We start from the raw sequence: 23,001 nt of genomic DNA, 5'->3' as shown, positions 1-23,001 counted from the left end.
ACAATGTAACCACATGATATGCAATATGCAATGCCTAATGGCCTAAAAAATGTTATGCAATATGTTAAGCTAGTCCCAAGAGAGGAGGGCAAATTTTGAGGTGTTACAACCTCCTATGAGCCGTACCTCCAGTGGATCAGAGCCAGAGCTATACAGTTGAAAATGCCATACCCACATCATGATCCTATCAAACCCGCTCCGTTGAAGACCCCCTACCTTCCGCTAGATGACAAAGAAGAACTCCAAGCCACCTTGGAGAGGGTCGAGAAAGAGAGAGACGCTTGGAAGGATAAGGCCCAGGTACTCGAAATGGAAAATGAAGAACTTCGGACACAGTTAAAGAAGCAGAGTGGAGAAGATCGTGCAGGTAAACGTCCAAGGGTGCAAGAGGATTTATTTTCCTCAGGCACAACAGATTACTCCCAGATTCCACCGTCCTCAGGTGCATGGAAAGGTCTTGTAGACAGTTTGGTGAAGGAGAAAGCTTTTATACAGAAGGCCTATGAAGAAAGAATTGAGAGACTTGAAGGACAACTCCTACTTGTTTATGCTCGTCCTGATGACACATGTCCTTAAATGGTTTTCTTGGTTGTATTTTGGGTTGATAACTTTGTATATTTTGATAAAAATGCTTAAAATGAAAAATTTTGTTTTGTTATCAAAAATGTTTGCAATTCTATCTTTTCCTTCACTTAGAGTTCCTTGGAAAATCATTCATTTTGCATATCCATGCATCACGTGCATACAGGTTGTCTGTCTTGGTCCAGTCTTCTAACAGTTGCTTCCCGCCAGCAGATCCATTTCAAGCTGACGCATAATTACAACACAAGAGCCAACTACAAAAGAAGAATGGAGATAACAGATAACGAGAACCGAGAATTGAAAGCTCAGGTTGACCGCCTTTCTGCTATGGTCGAGACATTGATAGCAAACCAAGCAGCCCAAGCTGCTCAACTTCAAACAGCACAAGCTCAGGTTGCCGAAGCACAAGATGCACAGATCCAGGCGCAAGCACAGGCAGCAGAGATGCGCAACCAAATGTTAACCGCCCGTCTACAAGCAGAGGAAGCCCAGGCTAGGGCTCAAGTTCATAATTCAGGACAGACTTCGGCACAGAATCAACCTCAAATTCAGAATCAGACAACAGCAGCACCCGTCACTACAGTCATCGCTTCAGAAATCAACGCTGTCCCAGTCACTTCTGTTACCATCACAGCATCCCGTCCTCGGGAAATACCCAGGGATCTTAATCAAGATAGATATCAACAAGAGTTCGTTCCACCAAATGCTCCTGTCTTCACTAATGTGCCTCCCGTTGTTCACTATACTCCTCACCTAGGAGAACCTGTCTATCACGGCCCTACCCCAAGTGAGGATCCTGGTCTCAATGATAGAATGGATGAATTCCAGGATCAGTTTGTGGAATTACAAAAAGAGATAAAAGCTCTTCGTGGGAAAGAACTGTTTGGCAGAGATGTAAATGATATGTGTTTGGTTCCAGACGTAAGGATGCCAGCAAAATTTAAACTACCAGAATTTGAAAAGTACAAAGGAAGTTCTTGTCCACAGACCCATTTGGTTATATACGTGCGAAAGATGTCAATGTACACCAACGACCAAAGGATGCTCATTCATTGTTTTCAAGACAGCCTTACCGGTGCAGCTTTACGCTGGTATATGGGATTAGACAGTTCTCAGATCAAGACTTTCAACGATTTAGGCGAGGCCTTTATCAAACATTACAAATACAACCTTGATAATGTGCCAGACCGAGATCAGTTGAGGTCCATGCAACAAAGATAAAAGGAGACATTCCGTGAATAAGCGCAAAGGTGGCGCGAAATTGCAGCACAGGTTGTTCCACCTATGGAAGAAAAGGAGATGACGAAAGTGTTCTTAAAGACTCTTGATACTTTTTATTACGAGAGGATGATTGCAAGCGCTCCTACAGACTTTACTGACATGGTAAACATGAGAGTCCGTTTAGAGGAAGCAGTTCGAGAAGGGCGTCTAGTCAGAGAAGGAAGTTCATCTTCAAGCGGGGCAAAGAGGTACGGCGGTTTTATGAAAAAGAAGGAACAAGAAACTAATGCTGTGTCCTATAATCATCCAAGAAGGATCAATTATCCTTACCATTCCCAACACCAACATATAACAGCCGTGACTCCAGTAATCACTTCCGCTCCAGTTCAAGTCCAATACCCTCAGCAGCGTACCAAACGCTTCCAACAGAATACTCAGTATCAGCAACAACATCAACCTCAACAACATCAACATCAGTTACAACAACGTCCACCACAGCAGCAAAGAAGAACCAATTTTGATCCAATTCCAATGTCATATGCAGAATTGTATCCAGCTTTGATCACTAAAAACCTTGTGCAACCACGACCACGACCTCTTGTACCAGAAGTGCTACCTTGGTGGTACAAGCCAGAGGTATCTTGTCCCTTTCATCAGAATGCTCCAGGTCATGACTTAGACAACTGTTTTGCTTTAAAGTTGGAAGTACAGAAGTTGACAAGAGCAGGTATCCTGACCTTCAAGAACATGGATCCCAATGTGAAGGACAATCCAATGCCAAGTCATGGTCCTTCATCAGTGAACAATATAGAAGTCTGTCTCAATGAACAACGTGTTACGAAGATAGAGGAGATTCGGCGGTCTTTGGTTGAAATTCATTCTGTTTTATGTGCTCATGGTCTATTCCAACATGACCACCAGATCTGTGGTACATGTTCAGTCAATTCAAGAGGTTGTAGGAAGATTCAAGATGATTTGCAAGGCGTCCTTGATCAGGGTTTGATTCAGATTTCTAGACAAGTGAGTTCTCCAGAATCACAAGAACAAGAAGTGAATGTCATCATTCCTTGCTTCAACATTCCAGAGAAAGTAGAGATAGCTTATCATCCGAGGGAGTCGGTGGTGATTTGCCCTCCGGGCCCAATGCCTTACACTTCAGATAAAGCGGTCCCCTACCGCTATGCAGCAACTATTATTGAGAACGGTAAAGAGGTCGAGATTAAAACCTTAGCCTCAGTTACCAATATCGCAGCAAATAGCCGAATGACGCGCAGTGGTCGCGTGTTCGCTCCGCCGGTTATCCCAAGTAGAAATGTTGAGAAAGATCCAGTAGTCGTGGTACCAGTGACAAGAGAAGCAGAAGGGCAAACAAGCAATTCAACCCTTGACAAAGAAACAGATGAACTACTCAGAATTATCAAGCTCAGTGACTACAAAGTGGTAGATCAGTTGCTACAGACACCATCAAAAATCTCGATCCTGTCCTTATTATTGAACTCAGCTGTCCACAGAGAAGCACTACTGAAGGTGCTTGATCAAGCCTTTGTAGAACAGGATATAACAGCAGAGCAGTTCAACAATGTTGTAGGCAGCATCACTTCGTGCAATGGCTTAGGCTTTTGTGATGAAGAACTGCCAGAAGAAGGAAAGAATCACAACTTCGCTCTCCATATCTCAGCCAATTGTCAAGGGGATTCTTTGTCTAATATCCTAATTGACACCGGTTCATCTCTGAATGTCATGCCCAAGTCTACCTTGTTGAAGCTAAAGTACAAAGGGGGGCAAATGCGGCACAGTGGAATTATTGTGAAAGCGTTCGATGGATCAAGAAAAACAGTCATTGGAGAAGTTGATTTGCCTATTGGTATTGGACCACACGTATTCCAGATCACTTTCCAGGTTATGGACATAGTGCCAGCTTATAGCTGTCTGCTCGGACGCCCATGGATTCATGAGGCGGGTGCCATTACATCCACGTTACACCAAAAGTTAAAGTTTGTCAAGAATGGGCAAATAGTGACGGTTAATGGGGAGCAGGCTATGCTGATTAGCCACCTTTCATCGTTTAGTGTGATAGAAGTAGACGAGACGGCTGTTGAAACTCCATTTCAAACCCTGACCATTGATGATCACAAGAAAAGTGAAGGTTCAATCGCGTCATTCAAAGACGCCCAGCAGATTGTCAAGACAGGTCCTACAGAAATATGGGGCAAGGTGATAGAGTTGCCAGAAAACGTTAACCATACAGGATTAGGCTTTGTTGGTGGAAAACAAGTGCAGACTTCAGTGGTGCGACCTTTCAAAGATATCTTTCACAGCGGTGGGTTTATCAACATGGTAGCAGTTGAAGAGGATACTTTTGAGAAAAAGACAGAAGACGAAGGCCCCAGATTTGTGACACCAGGAGTAGTTATGAAGAACTGGACTGCAGTTGACATCCCACATTGTGTCCACATATTAAAGTAATTAAGCTCGTCAGTTTTCAAAAATCTTCCGCTTTAGCCCAAAGCGCGAAGCATTAATTTTGTAAAATGGGCACTTTTGTCAAAAACATACTATCAATGAAAAAGATCTTTTGTGTTCCCATACACTTGTGTCTTTTTATCTTTTCAGCCTTTTCGGAAAATGGTAACAAAAAAAAAAAAACCTTAAAAAGAACACATTTTTGCATGTCATGGTCAGTCCTCTAAAAACAATTGTTTGTGCAGGTTACTTAAACCCATTGAACACAATGACATCATGCCCTCTCCCAACTTTGAACATTCTGTATTCGAAGCTGAAGAGGAAGAGTGGGATGAGATTCCGGAAGAGGTCGCCCGCCAGCTTGAAAATGAAGAAGACATTATTCAGCCATACAAGGAACCTTTGGAAACAATCAACTTGGGTTCGGAAGAAAATGTGAAAGAAGTCAAAATTGGAGCATTGTTATCCCCACAGGTCAAGGAGCAATTGATCAGCCTGTTGAAAGAGTATGTAGATGTGTTTGCTTGGTCTTATCAAGATATGCCTGGTCTCGACACTGACATCGTAGAGCACAAGCTACCTTTGAAGCCAGAATGTCCACCGGTCAAACAGAAATTAAGAAGAACACATCCAGATATGGCCGTCAAGATTAAAGAAGAAGTTCTGAAGCAAATAGATGCTGGTTTTCTTGCCACTTCAGTGTATCCAGAGTGGATAGCAAATATTGTGCCAGTTCCTAAGAAGGACGGGAAGGTACGAATGTGTGTCGACTATCGTGACTTAAATAGAGCAAGCCCAAAGGATGATTTCCCCCTGCCTCACATTGACATGTTGGTAGACAATACAGCAAAGTTTGACATATTCTCCTTCATGGACGGATTCTCCGGGTATAACCAGATCAAAATGGCTCCCGAAGACATGGAAAAAACTACCTTCATAACACCATGGGGAACATTCTGTTATCAAGTAATGCCGTTTGGGTTGAAGAACGCAGGTGCTACTTACCAGCGAGCCATGACAACGCTCTTTCACGACATGATGCACAAAGAGATTGAGGTTTATGTGGATGACATGATCGCGAAGTCTCGTTCAGAAGAAGGTCACTTAGTAGATCTATTGAAGCTGTTTCAACGATTGAGGAAGTTCCGTCTTCGCCTCAATCCGAACAAATGCACATTTGGCGTCAGGTCAGGTAAACTCTTGGGCTTCATTGTCAGCCAAAAAGGCATTGAAGTTGATCCAGATAAAGTAAAAGCTATCCAAGAGATGCCCGCACCAAAAACAGAAAGGCAAGTGAGAGGTTTTCTAGGACGATTGAATTACATATCCCGGTTTATTTCTCACATGACTGCCACTTGTGAACCTATCTTCAAATTGCTGAGAAAGAGTCAGAATTGTGTTTGGACAGAGGATTGTCAGAAAGCATTTGACAGTATCAAAGAGTACCTCATGGAGCCTCCTATCTTGTTACCACCTGTTGCTGGAAGACCGTTAGTTATGTATTTGACAGTGCTTGAGAATTCTATGGGCTGTATTCTGGGTCAACAAGACAAAACTGGAAAGAAAGAGCACGCCATTTACTACTTAAGCAAGAAATTTACTGACTGTGAATCACGATACTCCTTACTCGAGAAGACATGTTGTGCATTGGCTTGGGCTGCTAAGAGATTGAGGCAGTATATGTTAAGTCACACCACTTGGTTGATATCCAAAATGGATCCAATCAAGTACATTTTTGAGAAGCCTGCACTCACTGGTAAGATTGCAAGATGGCAGATGCTGTTATCAGAATACGACATTGAGTATCATACCCAGAAAGCTATCAAGAGTAGTGTGTTGGCTGAGTACCTTGCTCACCAACCCGTTGAAGATCACGATGATAATGAGGATGAGTTTCCTGATGAAGATGTCATGTTCCTAAAATCCAGAGATTGTAAAGAGCCACTTCCTGAAGAAGGACCTGAACCAGATTCTCAATGGGGTTTAATATTTGATGGAGCTTCCAACGTTTATGGACATGGAGTAGGTGCAGTCATTATCACTCCAGAAGGTTCTCATATTCCTTTCACGGCAAGAATTTGCTTTGAATGTACAAACAACATTGCTGAATATGAAGCCTGTATCATGGGTCTTGAAGAAGCCATTGACCTCCGCATCAAAAATCTTACTGTTTATGGTGACTCAACGTTAGTTATCAATCAGATCAAAGGAGAATGGGAAACACGCCACCCTGGCTTGATCCCATACAAAGACTATGCAAGAAGATTGTTGACTTTCTTCACCAAGGTTGAATTGCATCACATTCCTCGGGATGAGAATCATATGGCGGATGCTCTAGCTACGTTATCTTCAATGTATCAAGTGGGTTTTCCAAACGAAGTACCTAGAATTGTGATCAAGCGACTTGATAGACCAGCACATGTGTTTACAGCTGAGGCCAGTTTTGATGATAAACCATGGTACCACGATATCAAGCATTTCCTTCAGACTCAGGAGTATCCTCTTGGAGCAACAAAAAAAGATAAAAAGACTTTGAGAAGATTGTCAGGCAGTTTCTTCCTTAATCAGAATGTGCTCTATAAAAGGAATTATGACATGGTCTTACTCAGATGTGTTGACAAAAAGGAAGCAGAAATGTTGATGAAAGAAGTTCACGAAGGGTCCTTTGGTACTCATGCAAACGGCCACTCTATGTCAAGAAAGATGTTGAGAGCTGGTTACTACTGGTTGACCATGGAATCAGATTGCTACAAATTTGTAAAGAAGTGTCACAAATGTCAGATCTACGCTGATAAGGTTCATGTACCACCAACCTTTTTGAATGTGATTTCTGCTCCTTGGCCATTCTCAATGTGGGGCATTGACATGATCGGTATGATTGAACCCAAAGCTTCCAACGGACACCGTTTCATTCTCGTGGCAATTGATTACTTCACCAAATGGGTGGAAGCAGCTTCGTATGCAAAGGTGACAAAGCAAGTGGTGGTCAGATTCATCAAAAATAATCTCATTTGCCGATATGGCATTCCAAACAAGATCATCACTGACAATGGCTCCAATCTGAACAACAAAATGATGGATGAATTATGTGAAAGTTTCAGGATCGAGCATCACAACTCTTCTCCTTACCGTCCCAAGATGAATGGGGCAGTTGAAGCTGCAAATAAGAATATCAAGAAGATCATTCAAAAGATGGTTGTTACCTACAAAGATTGGCATGAAATGCTGCCTTTTGCACTACACGGATATAGAACATCAGTCCGTACTTCAACTGGGGCAACCCCATTTTCACTTGTATACGGTATGGAAGTTGTGTTACCGATAGAGGTTGAAATTCCATCAATGAGGATACTAATGGAAACTCAGTTGTCTGAGGCTGAATGGTGTCAAAGCAGATACGGTCAGTTGAATTTGATTGAAGAAAAAAGAATGACTGCCTTGTGCCATGGACAGTTATATCAAAAGAGAATGAAGCAGGCATTTGATAGGAAGGTTAAGCCGAGAGAATTCAAAGAGGGTGACCTTGTGCTCAAGAAGATGATACTATTTCACAATGATTCTAGGGGCAAGTGGACTCCTAACTATGAAGGACCCTATGTTGTCAAGAAAGCCTTCTCAGGCGGTGCTTTAATTCTTACAAACATGGATGGTGAAGAGCTTCCACGTCCCGTGAATACAGATGCAGTCAAGAAATACTTCGCCTAAAAAATGAAAAGAACAGCTCGCTAAGTTGAAAACCCGAAAGGGCGGCTTAGGCAAAAATGAGTGTCTCGGTGGACTGAAAACCTGAAAGGGCGGTCCAAGCAAAAATTAGAGACATAAAAAAACAAAGAGAATATTATCCCGGTAGATTGAAAACCCGAAAGGGCAATCTAGGCAAAAGTTAGGGATTTCAGGCAAGTAACTGCATAACAGAGATAAGATCATTGAAGTATCAGAATATTTTCAACAGTTCTCCAACTTTCTCAAGGCTGCAATACAGGTCAAAAGTGGAAGAGAGAATGATGTCATTGTAGTTCAACGTACCCTTTTTCCACGAAATTACCATTTTCCAATTTGTAAAGATCTATGGAATCACGTTGTTGGCTGATTACCATCCTATCAAATCAATTTGAGCCTTTCTATATTTCTTGGCACTCTTAATTTTCATTTCAATTTACGAAAGTTCTTTTACTTTGACAGATATGTTTTGAAACAAAAGTTTTGAATTAAAAACAGTTTTTGAAAAATATAAAGATTATTTATTTTGATTTGTGGACATCAATAAAAGGATTGAGACATGTGGTCCCAGTAATTCTGAAATCATGTGATTCCAACTAGGCATGTTCATGTTACTATCCTTATATGTATAGGATGAAAAAATCTCCACAGGTGTCTTGGCAGTAATATTTCTCCAGCAGAGATTGTGATTCTGGATATCCCCAGCTATGCTTCCTAGTTTTCCTCAAGAGATCATGCAAGAAATATTTCAAGAAGTTTATTCCCTTCACTTGGGGCATGAAGACTCCCCAGTTAATTGATCATGAAGACTCCCCGGTTAATTGGTCATGAAGACTTTGATCCAGGTTTTAAGTTACAGATTTGGCCTATGGGATTACTACAGGTATTTCCCCAGTAATTTATTAAGGAGGGATCAGCAATGTCCCCAGCAGAGGATGAGAAGGAAGATTTGATTTCCCTGAGCAGGAGTAATACAGAGGTTTCCATCCCTCAGCGAGTGAAGAAAGTTGATATTCAGAAACTACAGGGAATCTCCTGTTGTTCTCTGTCCATTCAATAGAAGGATATGTCTCCTCCTCAGTAATGTTTTGTAGTAAAAGAAGAGTGTGTTATGCATTTTAAGCAAATTCAAGAATTGCAGGATTTCTCCTGAATTCTCATTTATATTCAAAGGTCAGACATCACTGTTCCCCGGCAGAGTCTCCTAGAGGAAAGATCTCGTAACCAGATATCAGACACCATAATCCCCTGCAGAGTCTTCAGATACAGAAAGTCTCCATGATAATTAAAGCAAAAAAATCAAGGATAGATTTCCCCTATATTCTTATTCCCTGGAAAGATACCACCTATCCCCAGCGGACTTTATCCCCAGCGGAGTCTTCCAGAAGAATAATCCCTTCTGCATTATCAGCAAATTCAAGAATTGCAGGACTTCTCTTACAATATCATCTTATTTCCAGAGGATAACACCTTGTATCCCCAGCGGAGTCCTCAGAAAGGTCCAATCCTCATATACCTCACAAATTCAAGAACCACAGGGAATCTCCTGCATTTTTGAAGTAGAAGGCATCTCCATTCTTCTACGGAATCCTCAGCAGAGACAAACTTTTAAAGAAACCTGGATATGGTGCTTTTGTACCAATTCCCCAGCAAGTCTTTGTACTACTCCCCAGCGAGTCTCAGTGCAAATCTCCAGCAAGTCCTTATGCAGCTGTTAACATTTTCAGTTATTCCTAGTTTTGTCTGTCCATCATGCATTCATTACTAAATATTCATGCATATCTATGACATATCATGCTTGCATTCATATGCACCTTGTTTCCTTGTTTATATTGTGGGTTGAGTCAATCTCTCCATATAGAGTATCCTCATAAGCAGCAAAATACCTTTTATTGGTCATGTTCCCCACAGAGATCTATGCCTCGTGGAAGATGGTTGTTTCAGTTGTAAATCCTGATGAGTTCATTCCTCTTCAGTTGAAGTCTTGTTTGACCGTTTCATTCTAGTTCTATCCTAGTTTGAACCTCGTGTCTCCAGATAAAGCTCAGAAATTGCCAGTAAAAGAAGGCAACAATATAGTCTTTGTGACTCTCATTCAGTAAAACAAACATGACAGATATTGTGTCCAAGTCCTTTATACCTTCATCTTTGAGTTGGTACCCATTACAAACTTGAGTTACCTACATCCATGAGTGGTAACCTTTGTTATCCCTCGGATAAATTAATTACTATCTCCATCTATGAGTTGATAACATCCTCACAGAAAGTTCCATGGTTCTACCTGCAACTTTGAGCTGGTAGCGTGCTTTCGTCTTTGAGTTTAGCACAGATTCCTTTTGATTCCACCTTCGTCTTTGAGTTGGTGAAGTACCTGCAACTTTGAGCTGGTAATATGCATTCATCTTTGAGTTAGCAAGATTTCGTTTGATTCCACCTTCGTCTGTGAGTTGGTGAAGTACCGTCATCTATGAGCTGGTAGTGTGCATTCATCTTTGAGCTTGCACAGGTTTCTTTTGATTCCATCTTCGTCTTTGAGTTGATGGAATGCCTTCATCTATGAGTTAGGTACACTTTATCCTGTTACCTTCATCTTTGAGCTGGTAACGTGCTTTCGTCTTTGAGTCAGCACAATTTTCTTATGTTTCCATCTCCGTCTTTGAGTTGATGGAGTACCTTCATCTATGATTTAGGTACATAGTGAGCCCTCATCTATGAGCTGGTAGTATGCATTCATCTTTGAGTTCGCACATTTTCCTGTGATTCCATCTTCGTCTTTGAGTTGATGGAGTACCTTCATCTATGAGTAGGGTATGTTTGATCCTTGTTGAACTGATAGTGTGCTTTCATCTTTGAGTCTGCACAGATAACTTCTGATTCCATCTTCGTCTTTGAGTTGATGGAGTACCTTCATCTATGAGTTAGGTACATTTTGTCCTTCCACCGTCATCTTTGAGTCGGTAATGATAAACATCTCCAGGAGAATATGTTCTAAATTCTTTTAAACACCTTTGTCAATGAATCGGTGGTTGCCTTCAACTTTGAGTCGGCATTTCTCTGTCTACCTCATCAATGGGTTGGTAGTGTGCATTCAACTGTAAGTCTGCACAATGATCCTTAGATCTGATTCTTCATCTACACCATCATCAATGAGTTGGAATTTGATTTCCCTAGCAGTGTTATTATCAATCTTTTGAAGCTTGCCTTCAACTTTGAGTTGGCATGTCCTGTTTACCTCATCAATGAGTGGGTAGTGAGCTGTCAACCATGAGTTAACGCAGTTCGATTCCTATTATGCCCTTGTTATACCTTCATCCTTGAGTTGGTATTCATCTTTTCTGTTACCTCCATCTTTGAGTTGGTAATGTACTGTCACATCAGTACTCTTGTTATATTGATCTTTTCCCACTTTCATCTATGAGATAGTGATGTATCGTCAACATTGAGTCGATATCTCTTTTCCTCCTATTTTCCATCTATGAATAGGTAGTGAATCTTCCCCAGCTGAGTATTCTCAGTGTTTACCTTCATGCATTGAGTCGGTGTAGGTCCTTCCCCAGTAGAGTTTGCACTCCTGTGTCTCTGTGTCTGTCTGTCTTTTGCATCATGCATACATGCATTTGCGGTCAAATTTTGTGGTGTTTGTCATATTTAATTACCTTACGCCATTCGATAGCCTCCGGCTATCTGGCCTAAGTTAATTAAATAGGGGCATCTGTCGCACCCCAAAATTTGACTTTGGCTTTGTTGACCATATCCTGATTAATCTCGTTGTCTCGTATTCATCTCAATTTCTTAAACTTCGCATGACAACTGGTTTGATTAGGTTTTGTGTGTTTTCGTTGCTTACCGCGTTGTATTTCGTTGTTTTAGCAAAACCTGGCCGATATCGTTGCCTCGTATTTATCTCGCTTATCTCTTTTGTGCGTGGCATCGCTTCGATTAGGTTTTGTGCATTTTTATCTATTTAATTGTTTGTTTGTCGGTATTTTGACTGTATTTCGAATATATTAGGGTTTTCGTATTGTCCGATTATTTGTGATTGTGTTTGTCAGCGTTTTCGTGATGTCGTGTTGATTTTATTATTGCCTAGGTTTGTTTATTTAATTACGTGTCGTGCCGTGTGTTTTAATCGAGTCCGGTAGTGTCGTGTTGTTGATTTTACTGGTTTACTGGTTTTTATCAATTTGTCTGGTTTGCTATGAAATTGTCATCGTTTTTATCGCGTTCGTGTCGCTCGATTTTTATCGTGTTTTAATCGTGTGCCGTTTATTATTTGTGTTTAGTATTTAATTGTGTTTAGATATTAATTAGGTTTAATTAGTTTAATTATAGTTTATATTATTATTATTATTATTATTATTATTATTATTATTAATATATAAGTTTATATATTATTATTTGTTAGATATTTTGGTAGAAAACCTTCACCTTAAGTTACGTTTACACCGCCATAGTTGCTTTTGGACATAATATATATATATTAAGTGTTAACATATAAGGTGGGGGGGAGATATCAGTAAGTAAGAAAGTAGTGGCGGTAAAGATCAGTAGAAAAAAAAGAGAATATCAGAAAAATTTCCAAAGCCATCACTTTCACCTTGTTCATCACTTGTTCTTCATTTTCGGTAACCCAAAATCGTCCCGATTATCCACCGAAATTCAGAACCGACAACATATCCGTGAAGTTCGTCGAGTCCAGGTCACAAATATCCAAGGTTCATTTCATTCCGGCGTCGTTTCACCGATCAAAAGTGACGTTGAAGTCAGGTACTCGCGAAGGTAGCCAGCAGTGCGTCGGTGACGGTTTCCAACTTTCGGTCGATCATTTGGACGATCAGAAGTTCATCCTCTTCACACAAGGTAAGGTTCTTCACTTATCTCTGAAATCGGCAAAGTTCCGGCTTGCCGACATGTGTTTTAATATATTATTTATCTAAATATATATATATATATATATATATATATATATATATATATATATATATATATATATATATTATTTTTGTCTATTATATATTATTTATCTAAATATATATATATATATATATATATATATATATATATATATATATATATATATATATATATATATATATATATATATATATATATATATATATATATATATATATATATTATTTTTGGTCTATTATATATTATTTGTCTAAATATATATATATATTATTTTTGTCTACTATATATTTATTGTCTAAAATATATATATATATATATATATATATATATATATATATATATATATATATATATATATATATATATATATATATTACTTTTGTTTACTAAATATTGTTTATCTTTTATTATTATTTTGCATATATGTTTTATTTAAATGTTAGTTAAATTAATTATTTGTTTAAATGTTTATTTTAATTAAATGTTTATTTATATCAAATGTTTATTTTGTCTAAAGTAAATGTTTATATTGTTTTTTTATATTTGTTTATGTTGTTACTAACCGTTTCGTTTCAGTTTCGTTTCAGTTTCAGCTCGATTAACTCCACTAACTATTCGTAATACTAACTATTCATAGCTAACTGTGTTGTAATAATTTACTTTCTCGCATTTTTTATTTTTATTTTTATTTTTTGTATTGTGTGTTTAATTGCATTGTTCACGTTTTATGTTAAAAATCGAAAAATCCAAAAAGAGAAACCCGATGCGATTCCAACGGTCGCCGTTTAAGAAACCCTTTTCACACACTCATAAGCTTACTCTTGGGCTTTCCTGTAATGAGCCCATTTATTTATTTCTTTAGGGTTTAGGCTCGTTCAAATCTAAAATCAACAAAACAGACTTTCCCCTTTTCTTTTGGGAGAACTACGTGGATTCTGATTTCTCCATTGCACCTTGGAGATACGTAGGCATGAAGTCTACGACTTTATCGAGTCCAAAAACAATAAAATCAAGTTCTTTTCTCATCTCCCCAATCAAACGATCAAAGCGAAGAAAGCAAAGCATTCACATAAACATAAGCAAAAAGGTTCCTGTGGAGTACCACAGATGTAGAGGGTGCTAATACCTTCCCTTTGCATAACCAACCCCCGAACCCGTAACTCTAAAGGGATTTATCGTTATTTTTCCCTTCCTCTTTTTGGATAAAATAAAAGACGGTGGCGACTCTTGCATTTAAAATATTTTTCAAACGGGTTAAGTTCAATCAATACTTAATCTCGTGAAAAATCCCGCCGCGACAAGTAGAAAATGGTGGAACTTGAGTAGAGAATTCCATACTATTAGAATTCATTTGAGGTATAGGATACATATTTGGATTGTTTGGTGACGGAAGAAATATGGCGGGGTTTGTTGGCACCGGTGGAATTTGAGAATTTTGAGGATTAGGATTTTGATAATTTTGCATGTAATTGAAAAAAGCTTGTTGATAATGAAAATGATTAGGATCCATTTGGCCTAAACAATTGTAATTTGAAGTAAAAAGATGAAATTTTGAATTAAATATTTTGTAAAAAAAATGCTAATGAGAAAAAATTGTTGTAAAAAAATTAAAAGTATAGGAATAAAATGATGAAATTGTGAGAGAGAAATTTCAAATTGAAGAGAAAATAAAAGTGAGAGAAATTTGTGTTGGTAAAATTTTGGAAACCAAAATTATATTTATAATAAAAAATATATTAAAATAAATAAATAAAAAAAAATAAGTAGCCGTTTGATGCTACTTTCTAAATAAAAAATAAATAAAAAAAGGAAGTAGCCGTTGCATGGCACATGCTACTTTTTAAATAAAAAAATAGAAGAAAAAAGAAGGAACCGTTGCTTCATGAAGCACCGGTCTTGCCAATATGGCAAACTCCATTCATTCAAAAGTAAAAGAACCACTTCCACTTGGCAAATTGGACTGAAAAACCATAGTACTGCTGCCGCTGGAGATGCTCTTATGGTCCTTGAACATTAGTCTCAGTAGTGCTCTCGACTCTCTCGAACTCTCCATCATTCTTGGAGATCCTAATCTAAAATAAAAAAACTTTTTTCTTACTTTTCCTTTTATTTGTAAGTTACAATATTTATTAAAAAAAATCTCCTAAGAGTAAAGAGAAAAATGAGTTAATATAATTGATTTAATTTCATAAATTTAGCCTAAAATTTCTCATAATTTGTCAAATTCTAATCTCTTCAATTCTTTTTACGTAAGATTGTTAATTTAATAATAATTTTTAAATTTTTATTGAACTCATTAATCATATAAATTTTTTTTAAAAAAAAATAAACGTAATGACTGTTAGAGATATAAAAATATATAATTAATGAGTTCAATAAAAATATAAAAATTATTATTAAGTCAACAATCTTACATAAAAAATTGATAAGTTTAGAATTTTATAAGGGATTAATTATTATGCATTGTTAGTGTGAAAAATTTTACATTGTCGATTCATCAATGTCAGTCGTTTATATTATTTTATAGATTTTTAAAATAAAAGTCAAATTTGTTTCAATATTCAACGTCTATGATTAACTGGCCGTGTAAAATCATTTTACACTGTCAGTGTATTTCAATTAAATCCTTTTGGAGATTTACTACTATGCATTATCAATGTAAAAAATTTCACACTGTCGATTCATCACCATCACATCCACCGTTTATATTACTTTATAGCTTTTTAAAATAAAATTCAAATTTATTCTAATATCTATGATTAACTGATTATGTAAAATTCTTTTACACTGTCAATATATTTCAATAAATATTTTAATTGATATTTTTTATTAAAAAAATTATTGTATCAACCTGTCAACGTGTCGGTCCTTTAAAAAAAACAATGAGATTTCTAACTCAACTTCTCTAGAGATTTGGATTCTCTAACATTCGACTTACACCCATTTTCTTCAATGTGATAAACTAGACTGTCGAAATGTTGCCACGTAGTCATTTTTTCAACCAAAAGAACAAAGCAGTGACAAACAAAACCCATTGAAATTTTCCTTAAAAAAAAACCATTGCAACTTGTTTCTATAATCATTCTCCATCATTATTCCCTCCCTAGTCACTGTCAATCTCCATCACCGTGCAGATACATTGATCATCGCCGTTGTTGTTGTTATTGCCGTCAATCCTCATCAAAAGAAAAAGAAAGCAAAATCTAATTTACAATTAAATATCAAATAAGAATTGGAGCAAAACCTAATTTACAATTGAATACTAAATAAGAATATTTCAATTTATATAAAACACAATTGAAAATAAAATCATTAGAAACAAAATTAATTGAATTTTCAAAGAATGAAGAGGCAACAACAATCCAGTCCCATTGGTGGCATTACCACAAGTATAAGAGAAACAAACAACCAAATATTTTCTCTATTTCTACTTCTATGGCTCTTTCTCTTCAATTAACAAACAAAAAATATCTTTAAAAATGTGTTTAGATCGATGAAATGAAATGTAATAGGATGAGATAAAATGATATAAAATTATATTTCATTATTTGAATTAATTAAAAAAAATGGAATGGAAGAGGAAACTTTTTCCATATTTTTTACTTTAAATAAACAAAATTATTTTATTTTGTCATGAAATATTAAACAGTAAAATGATTTTTTTTTATTGCGTTCCATTCTACTCTATTCCCTGCTTATGTTGTCTAGTCATTTTTTCGTTTCTATTTCTTTGGTTGAAAAAAAATAACAACGTGGCAGCAACTGTATAATTAATTTTTCTTATGGCCCCATCCTTTTTTTATCGGTTAGAGTGCCATTGGAGTTTTTTTTACTTTTTATTTAAATTATTTGTCTTCTTTTCATTTTGCCATAGTGTTTCTTCAAAATGTTAGGATATAAAATATATGAATTAGAGTAGAAAATTTTGTAGAGTAGAAAATTTTATATCTATATCTCTATATTTTGTTTAAAATATTATTTTTATTTTTATTTATTTATAATTAATTTATTATTTTATTTTTAACCATTCAATTGACACTTTAGAAAATTATACTCTTCAGTCTTGTACCGGAACACATTGGAAAATACTTTTGGTATGTATTTTTTCTTAACCGGTTGTGAAAGACATCTGATTTAATGTGAAACGTGTTCCAGAACACTTACTTGAAGAGTTCCGATTTAGTTTTAAAAAAGTATTGTTCCGGAACACTTAACATATGTGTTTGGGTTAACACACTAATATATACAAAACTTTTTCTTAAAGATTTCTGGTGTGTTATTTATGTGTTCCATAACTCTTATAAAGTCTTCCGATTTGCATTGTTATTAGTTTTTTGGATAATTTTTTATTGTACAGGTATGAAAATTCTTCCTCAAATATGCGTAGATACTCTTGGTGCTTTTTCAACTACTCAAAGATTTGGTACACGAGAAGAGGTGATAAGGTGGATTAAAGATGTTGAAATCCATAATAAAGTAATCGTTATTATCACTCGTTCAGATACTGAAACAGGCAAGAGAGAAGTAACAAATTAATATTTGGTTGTGATAAAAATGGGAAATACAAGGATACTGATAGTGGAACACAAAGTGCGACCAAAAAATGTGGATCCCCATTTAAAATCATGTCAACTCCGGCGAAAAATGGGTCTGACTGCAGGGACGGAGCTAGAATTTTTTAGTAGTGTGGTCAATATAAATATAATATGTCATTTTCAAAAATATAAATTTAAATTATAATTGTTCTCTACGATTTTTCATGTTCTGAAAATGTTGAATAATTTTCTCATTTTCAACATCAACAAAAATATTTCTCTCAATGTAAGTAACTAAGCAATCATTTAACCAATCATCACCATGCGATTTCGCATTCGATTCTTGATAATATTCATAGCAGAGAAAGCTCTTTCAGCTGTTGCAGTTGCCACCGGTAATATCAGAGATAACTTAAAAACAAATATACCAATGGGTACACAACATGTTTTTTGGTCTCTACGGGCTTGATAAAAAGATCACCAATCCCCTCTAATCCTGAAAATTCACTGTCAGAGCATACATCTAAGAAATAGTTTTCAAGTGACAATCTAGTGCCAATAATTCAACTTGAGAAAACTTTGAAGGATAAAATTGAGCTAAACGAATCAACATCTCCTTATCAAATGCAGAAAATGAATCTCTTGGACTTAAACAAGCTACATAAATGAGCAACTCAGTATTCACTTCTGTAAAACGGTTGTTCAACTCTTGAAGTTGTCGATCAATCACTTCATAAAACAATTCAACTTGAAAATGGTGTAAATTAGATACTTCCTCTATTTTTCTCTTTGACTTTTTTTGCGTCGGTTGAAAAGTGTCATCCATATCTGGAATGTCAATATCGTTATGCTCATAAAATAGTGAAACATCATTCAACAAAGAATCTCAACCATTATCTATTATAGCTTGTAGCCTTATTTTGGACACTTTTACTAACTTCATAGAATTTACAATATCTTGATCACTTCTTTGTAATGCTTGAGATAAACCATGTGTAATTCCTAAAACTATTTTCATCAAGTGCAAGATGAAAATAAATTCAAAAGATTGCATATAATTCATTAGCATTAGTACTTCACCTTTTTTATCTAAATCTGTTCCATCTTCCTCAACCATTTCTAGCACATCAATCATAGAAGAGAATAGAGAAACTATACTAAGTAATGTACCATAATGTGAGCCCCACCTTGTTTCCCCAACCTTCTTAATTGTTATTTCTTGATTTAAGTCACGTCCATTAGAGATTTCTCCATGTTCCAATGCTTGTTTCACCTTTGTAGCTTAACTTTCACGAAGAATATCTCGGCACTTACATGATGCCCCAACAACATTATACAAATTAGCAACCAAATTAAAAAATAAAGCAATTTTGGAATGCTTTTTTGCTAATGTCACAAGAGCTAATTGGAATTGATGGGCAAAACAATGAATAAAAAATGCAGAACAATTCTCTTTAAAAATCAAGCTTTTTAGACCATTGTATTCACCATGCATATTACTTGCTCCGTCATAACCTTGTCCATGTATCCTCGACAAACTTAATCCGTATTTTGCAAATAATGACTCCAAACCCGATTTCAACGTTAGAGCACTAGTATTTGAAACATGAACAAGACCAAGAAAATGCTCAATAACTTTTCCTTCATTATTTACATAATGTATAACCACAACCATTTGCTCATTCACTGAGATATCATGATATTCATCAATTAAAATAGCAAATAAATCATCTCCAAGATCATCCAGTATAACTTGAGTAGTGACCGTTGTTGCAGCTTTAACAATATCCTTTTGAATATCAGGAGATGTTAACTTAAGATTTCCACGACAATTTTTCTAAATTTTATAAATATCTTCATTATGATTAATGAGAAAATTCATAAGTTCAAGAAAATTCTCCATATTTCTGGATGAAATTGACTAATCATTACCACGAAAAGCTAAATCTTGTGCTAATAAATATCGAATGCAATAATTTATACCTGTCAAATAAATTCGATAGTCCTCTTTAACTTGATTGGATTGTTTACACAAGACACCTTCAATGTGTTGCTTTTGTTTCATTAGAGCTTGACAATTTCTCCATGCTTGATTATGAGAGTTACTTACATCACCAAGATGAACTCGAAACCTTTCACTCTTTTTCCAATTTGTAAAGTCTTATGTTATAAAGGCATCACTGCAACCTTTATGTTCTTCAGGATGTAATCTTATAAGATAACAACATAAATAATATGCAGCATCCTCACTCTGACTATATTTCAATCAACTACCATATTTTAAATACCAATCTGAGTTAAACTTACGAAAGGTATCTCCAAATTTTCTTTGTGGAAAAATAATTTCTTTTGGTTGACAAGGACCCTTTTGCAAATAATATCTTCTAATTTCATCTCTATCACTTGGATGATGATAATCTGACATTTTTGGCCTTAAATCGGGATCGTTAGGAAGTTTTTCCAATTCAAACTACAAAAACCTTTTTTTCATGGGAGGACCCAGTTTGAGGCTTCGACGTTCATTAGGTGTTTGAGGATTAGGAGTTGATGATTGTTCTGTTGATTTTCTTTTGAAATATTTTTCCATTGCTTATTACTAAAAACAAAACAAAAAGTCACAATTAAAATCATATTCGAAAAATTCATAATAATACTATAAAATTGATACAAACACAACAATTTCAAACAAACACTACAAAACTCTAAAAATAAATTATTTGTCATTAACACAATCACAAGCTCAATAAAGTAATAATATATTTTTTACTCTTATTATAATAATAATAAAAAATTATAAATTCATAAAAATTAAAATTAAAAAATTTACGTTTTAAAAGATCAACAATGGAGAAGAAGCTAGAAATAGAGAGACATTTTGTAGTGAGAGAATAAGGAAGGGGAGAAAGAAGAATACGAAAAAGTATTTTGTTTCTATTTGGAAAGAGTAAACAAGAATTAATAGGAATATGAAAAGGAATAGGAGTTAAATTTTTTAATTTTATTTAAAGAATTTATTTTATTTTAAATGCATATGGACGTGTGTGATACTCCTAATCATTTTATTAAGTGGGGGCTATTATTAATTTTTCTTCCTAATTTTTAGTACATTAAATATATTAATATATTATTTATAGAGATTAATTACTATACACTGTCTGTGTAAAAAAATTTACACCGTCGGTTCATCACCATCACCCGTTTGTATTACTTTATAGATTTTTAAAATAAAAATCAAACTTCTTTTAATATCCAACGTCTATAATTAAGTGATGGTGTAAAATCCTTTTACACTGACAGTGTATTTCAATTAATCTCTTATTTATATTATTAAATATTAATCAAAGAATGTGGTGGGGGCATGGGCCTACCCTTTCTTCTTAATACCTTTGTCCCCGTCTGACTGAAAGATTGACGTAAAATATGGATTTCATAACCATGGCTTACCTGATAGATTAGAAGGTCATTCCTTTATTGATAGGTTGACCACAAATGAGAAGCAGCATGTCGTTGATTTGACAAAGAGACATGTACCACCTAGACACACATTGTTTTTCTTGCAAGACCGAGATCCAGAGAATGTCACACGAATCACGCAAATATACAAGCATAAGAGTATGATAGAAAAAGAGATAAGAGGCCCTAGAAGTGAGATACAACATTTGTTTAAGCTTATTGAGGAAGTAGGCTATGTGTATTAAAGTAGAAAAAGAGATGACTCGAAACTTGTGAGAGAGATATTTTGGGCCCATCCCGATTCAGTTAAGTTGTTGATATATTTTTTCTATTGTGTTAGTTATGAACAACACATACAAGACAAATAAATATAGACAACCTTTGTTTGAAATTGTTGGCATGACATCAACCGAGTTGACTTTTGCTGTCGCATTTGCGTATATGGAGTCTGAACAGACAGAGAACTTTTGTTAGATATTGGAGAAACTTAAAGAACTGTTTGTGAATAAAGATTTGTGTCCACAAGTGATTTTGACAGATAGAGATCTTGCTTTGATGAAAGCAATTTAAATTATGTTTCCTAGGTCGATTAATTTGCTATGTAGATTTTACATTAAAAAAAAATGTTGGTGCAAAATGCAAACAATATGTGGTGAATGACATGCAAAGGACGATCGACACATTATGGATGAAAGTTGTTTGGGCTAGTGATAAGGTTGAGTATGATCAACGGTTGCATCAACTTGAGCAGACATGTGTTAATTTTAGTGGATTTATTAATTATGTGAAAGTCACATGGTTGACTCCACATAGACAAAGATTTATTGGAGCATGGATTAATCGAGTTCTACATTTAGGTAACACGATGACTAACCGGTATGTCTTATATTTTTTACTATGTATTTTTTTAATATGTGATATTCTTAATATTTTTAATATGTATTGTTTTTAGGGTTGAATCTACTCATTGGAAGTTAAAGTAGATGTTGGGAAACAATATACGTGACATGGTCAAATGTTGGGAAGCTATGAATAACAACTTGAGGTTACAATTGGGAAACATTAGAGCTTCTTTTCAAAAAAGTTTGTACGAAGTTGAGCACGCGCACATAAGTCCATTTTACGGTAATCTGCGTAGTTCAGTGTCTCGAGCTGATTTGAGACGTATTACTGAAGAGTTATTGAGAGTGGATTATGTTGGAACTAATAGGCAAATATGTGGTTGTACTCTTAGAAGATATTATGGGTTACCTTATGCTTGTGAGTTAGAAAGATACATACTTGGTGGTATACTGATACCAATAGATGTTGTTCATGTTCATTGGAGGAAACTAAGTATGGAAGTTGAGTTAGAGGTAGATGCAGATGATGGATCGGATGTGGATATGAGTCGTGAAATAGATGAATTGTGGAAATAGTTTAGGTCATTAGATATTGTTGGCAAAATGGCATTAAAAACTAGGATTTGTGAACTTGTCTGACCCACAATGACTTCATTGTGTCCACCACCTGAGAAATTAAAAATCGAAGGAGGAGTGAAGAATAAAGGAAAAAAAACATTAGTATATGATGTTTATAGGGACCCTTCGTATCATGAGTATGTTGATCAAGCATATCAATCTTCACAGATACAATCTCAACCATCACAGACTTCGAAGAAGTTGAAATTATCAAAGAAGCAGCCACAATCAAAGAAACATTTCACTCTTCAATTTCCTAATCATATTAGGTCATATATTGAAGATGTAGTTAATATCGTATCAGATGGTAATTGTGGATTTAGAGTCATTACATCATTGCATAGATATGGTGAGGATGGTTGGTCAATGGTTCGCTGAAACTTGGAGTTGGAAATAATAGGCAAGAAAAGATCAAGTTTGTATTACAAGTTATTTTGTAATCAGTTAGCAGAAGTGAGAGAATCTTTAATGATAAAATCCTTTGGTCCATAGTCACCACAAAAATGGTTGACTCTACCAGATATGGGTTACTTGATAGAGAATCGCTATAATTTTGTACATGTGTGTTTAGGAAATTCGTGTATGACTTTCTTTCCTATGACAACTTCACATTCACCAAATATCTCCATTTATTGCATTGGTTTTGTAAACCA

General features: G+C 35.7%; 1 protein-coding gene and 1 pseudogene across 1 annotated transcript; one reads left to right on the top strand and one right to left on the bottom strand.

Annotated features, from left to right (window-relative positions):
* Positions 1 to 1,866: 1,866 nt before the first annotated feature.
* LOC127093674 (uncharacterized) lies at positions 1,867 to 17,436 on the top strand. Its single transcript, XM_051032607.1, has 2 exons — positions 1,867 to 4,123; positions 17,258 to 17,436. The coding sequence occupies exons 1-2, from the start codon at positions 1,867 to 1,869 to the stop codon at positions 17,434 to 17,436; spliced, it is 2,436 nt and encodes an 811-aa protein (XP_050888564.1).
* A 305-nt stretch (positions 17,437 to 17,741) lies between these two features.
* LOC127093673 (uncharacterized) lies at positions 17,742 to 20,022 on the bottom strand (annotated as a pseudogene).
* Positions 20,023 to 23,001: the final 2,979 nt, after the last annotated feature.

This window comes from Lathyrus oleraceus, chromosome 6, assembly GCF_024323335.1.
Source record: "Lathyrus oleraceus cultivar Zhongwan6 chromosome 6, CAAS_Psat_ZW6_1.0, whole genome shotgun sequence".
NCBI classification, from domain to species: Eukaryota; Viridiplantae; Streptophyta; class Magnoliopsida; order Fabales; family Fabaceae; genus Lathyrus; species Lathyrus oleraceus.
Note: the sequence above shows the minus strand (reverse complement) of the source record. Positions and strands in the feature narration are given on the sequence as shown.

Bases quoted from the DNA above. Each gene is read 5' to 3' on its own strand.
- LOC127093674 (XM_051032607.1), top strand. From the start codon at position 1,867: ATGGAAGAAAAGGAGATGACGAAAGTGTTCTTAAAGACTCTTGATACT. The intron at 4,124-17,257 runs GTGGGTTTATCA...TTTATTGTACAG, and splicing joins CAAAGATATCTTTCACAGCG to GTATGAAAATTCTTCCTCAA.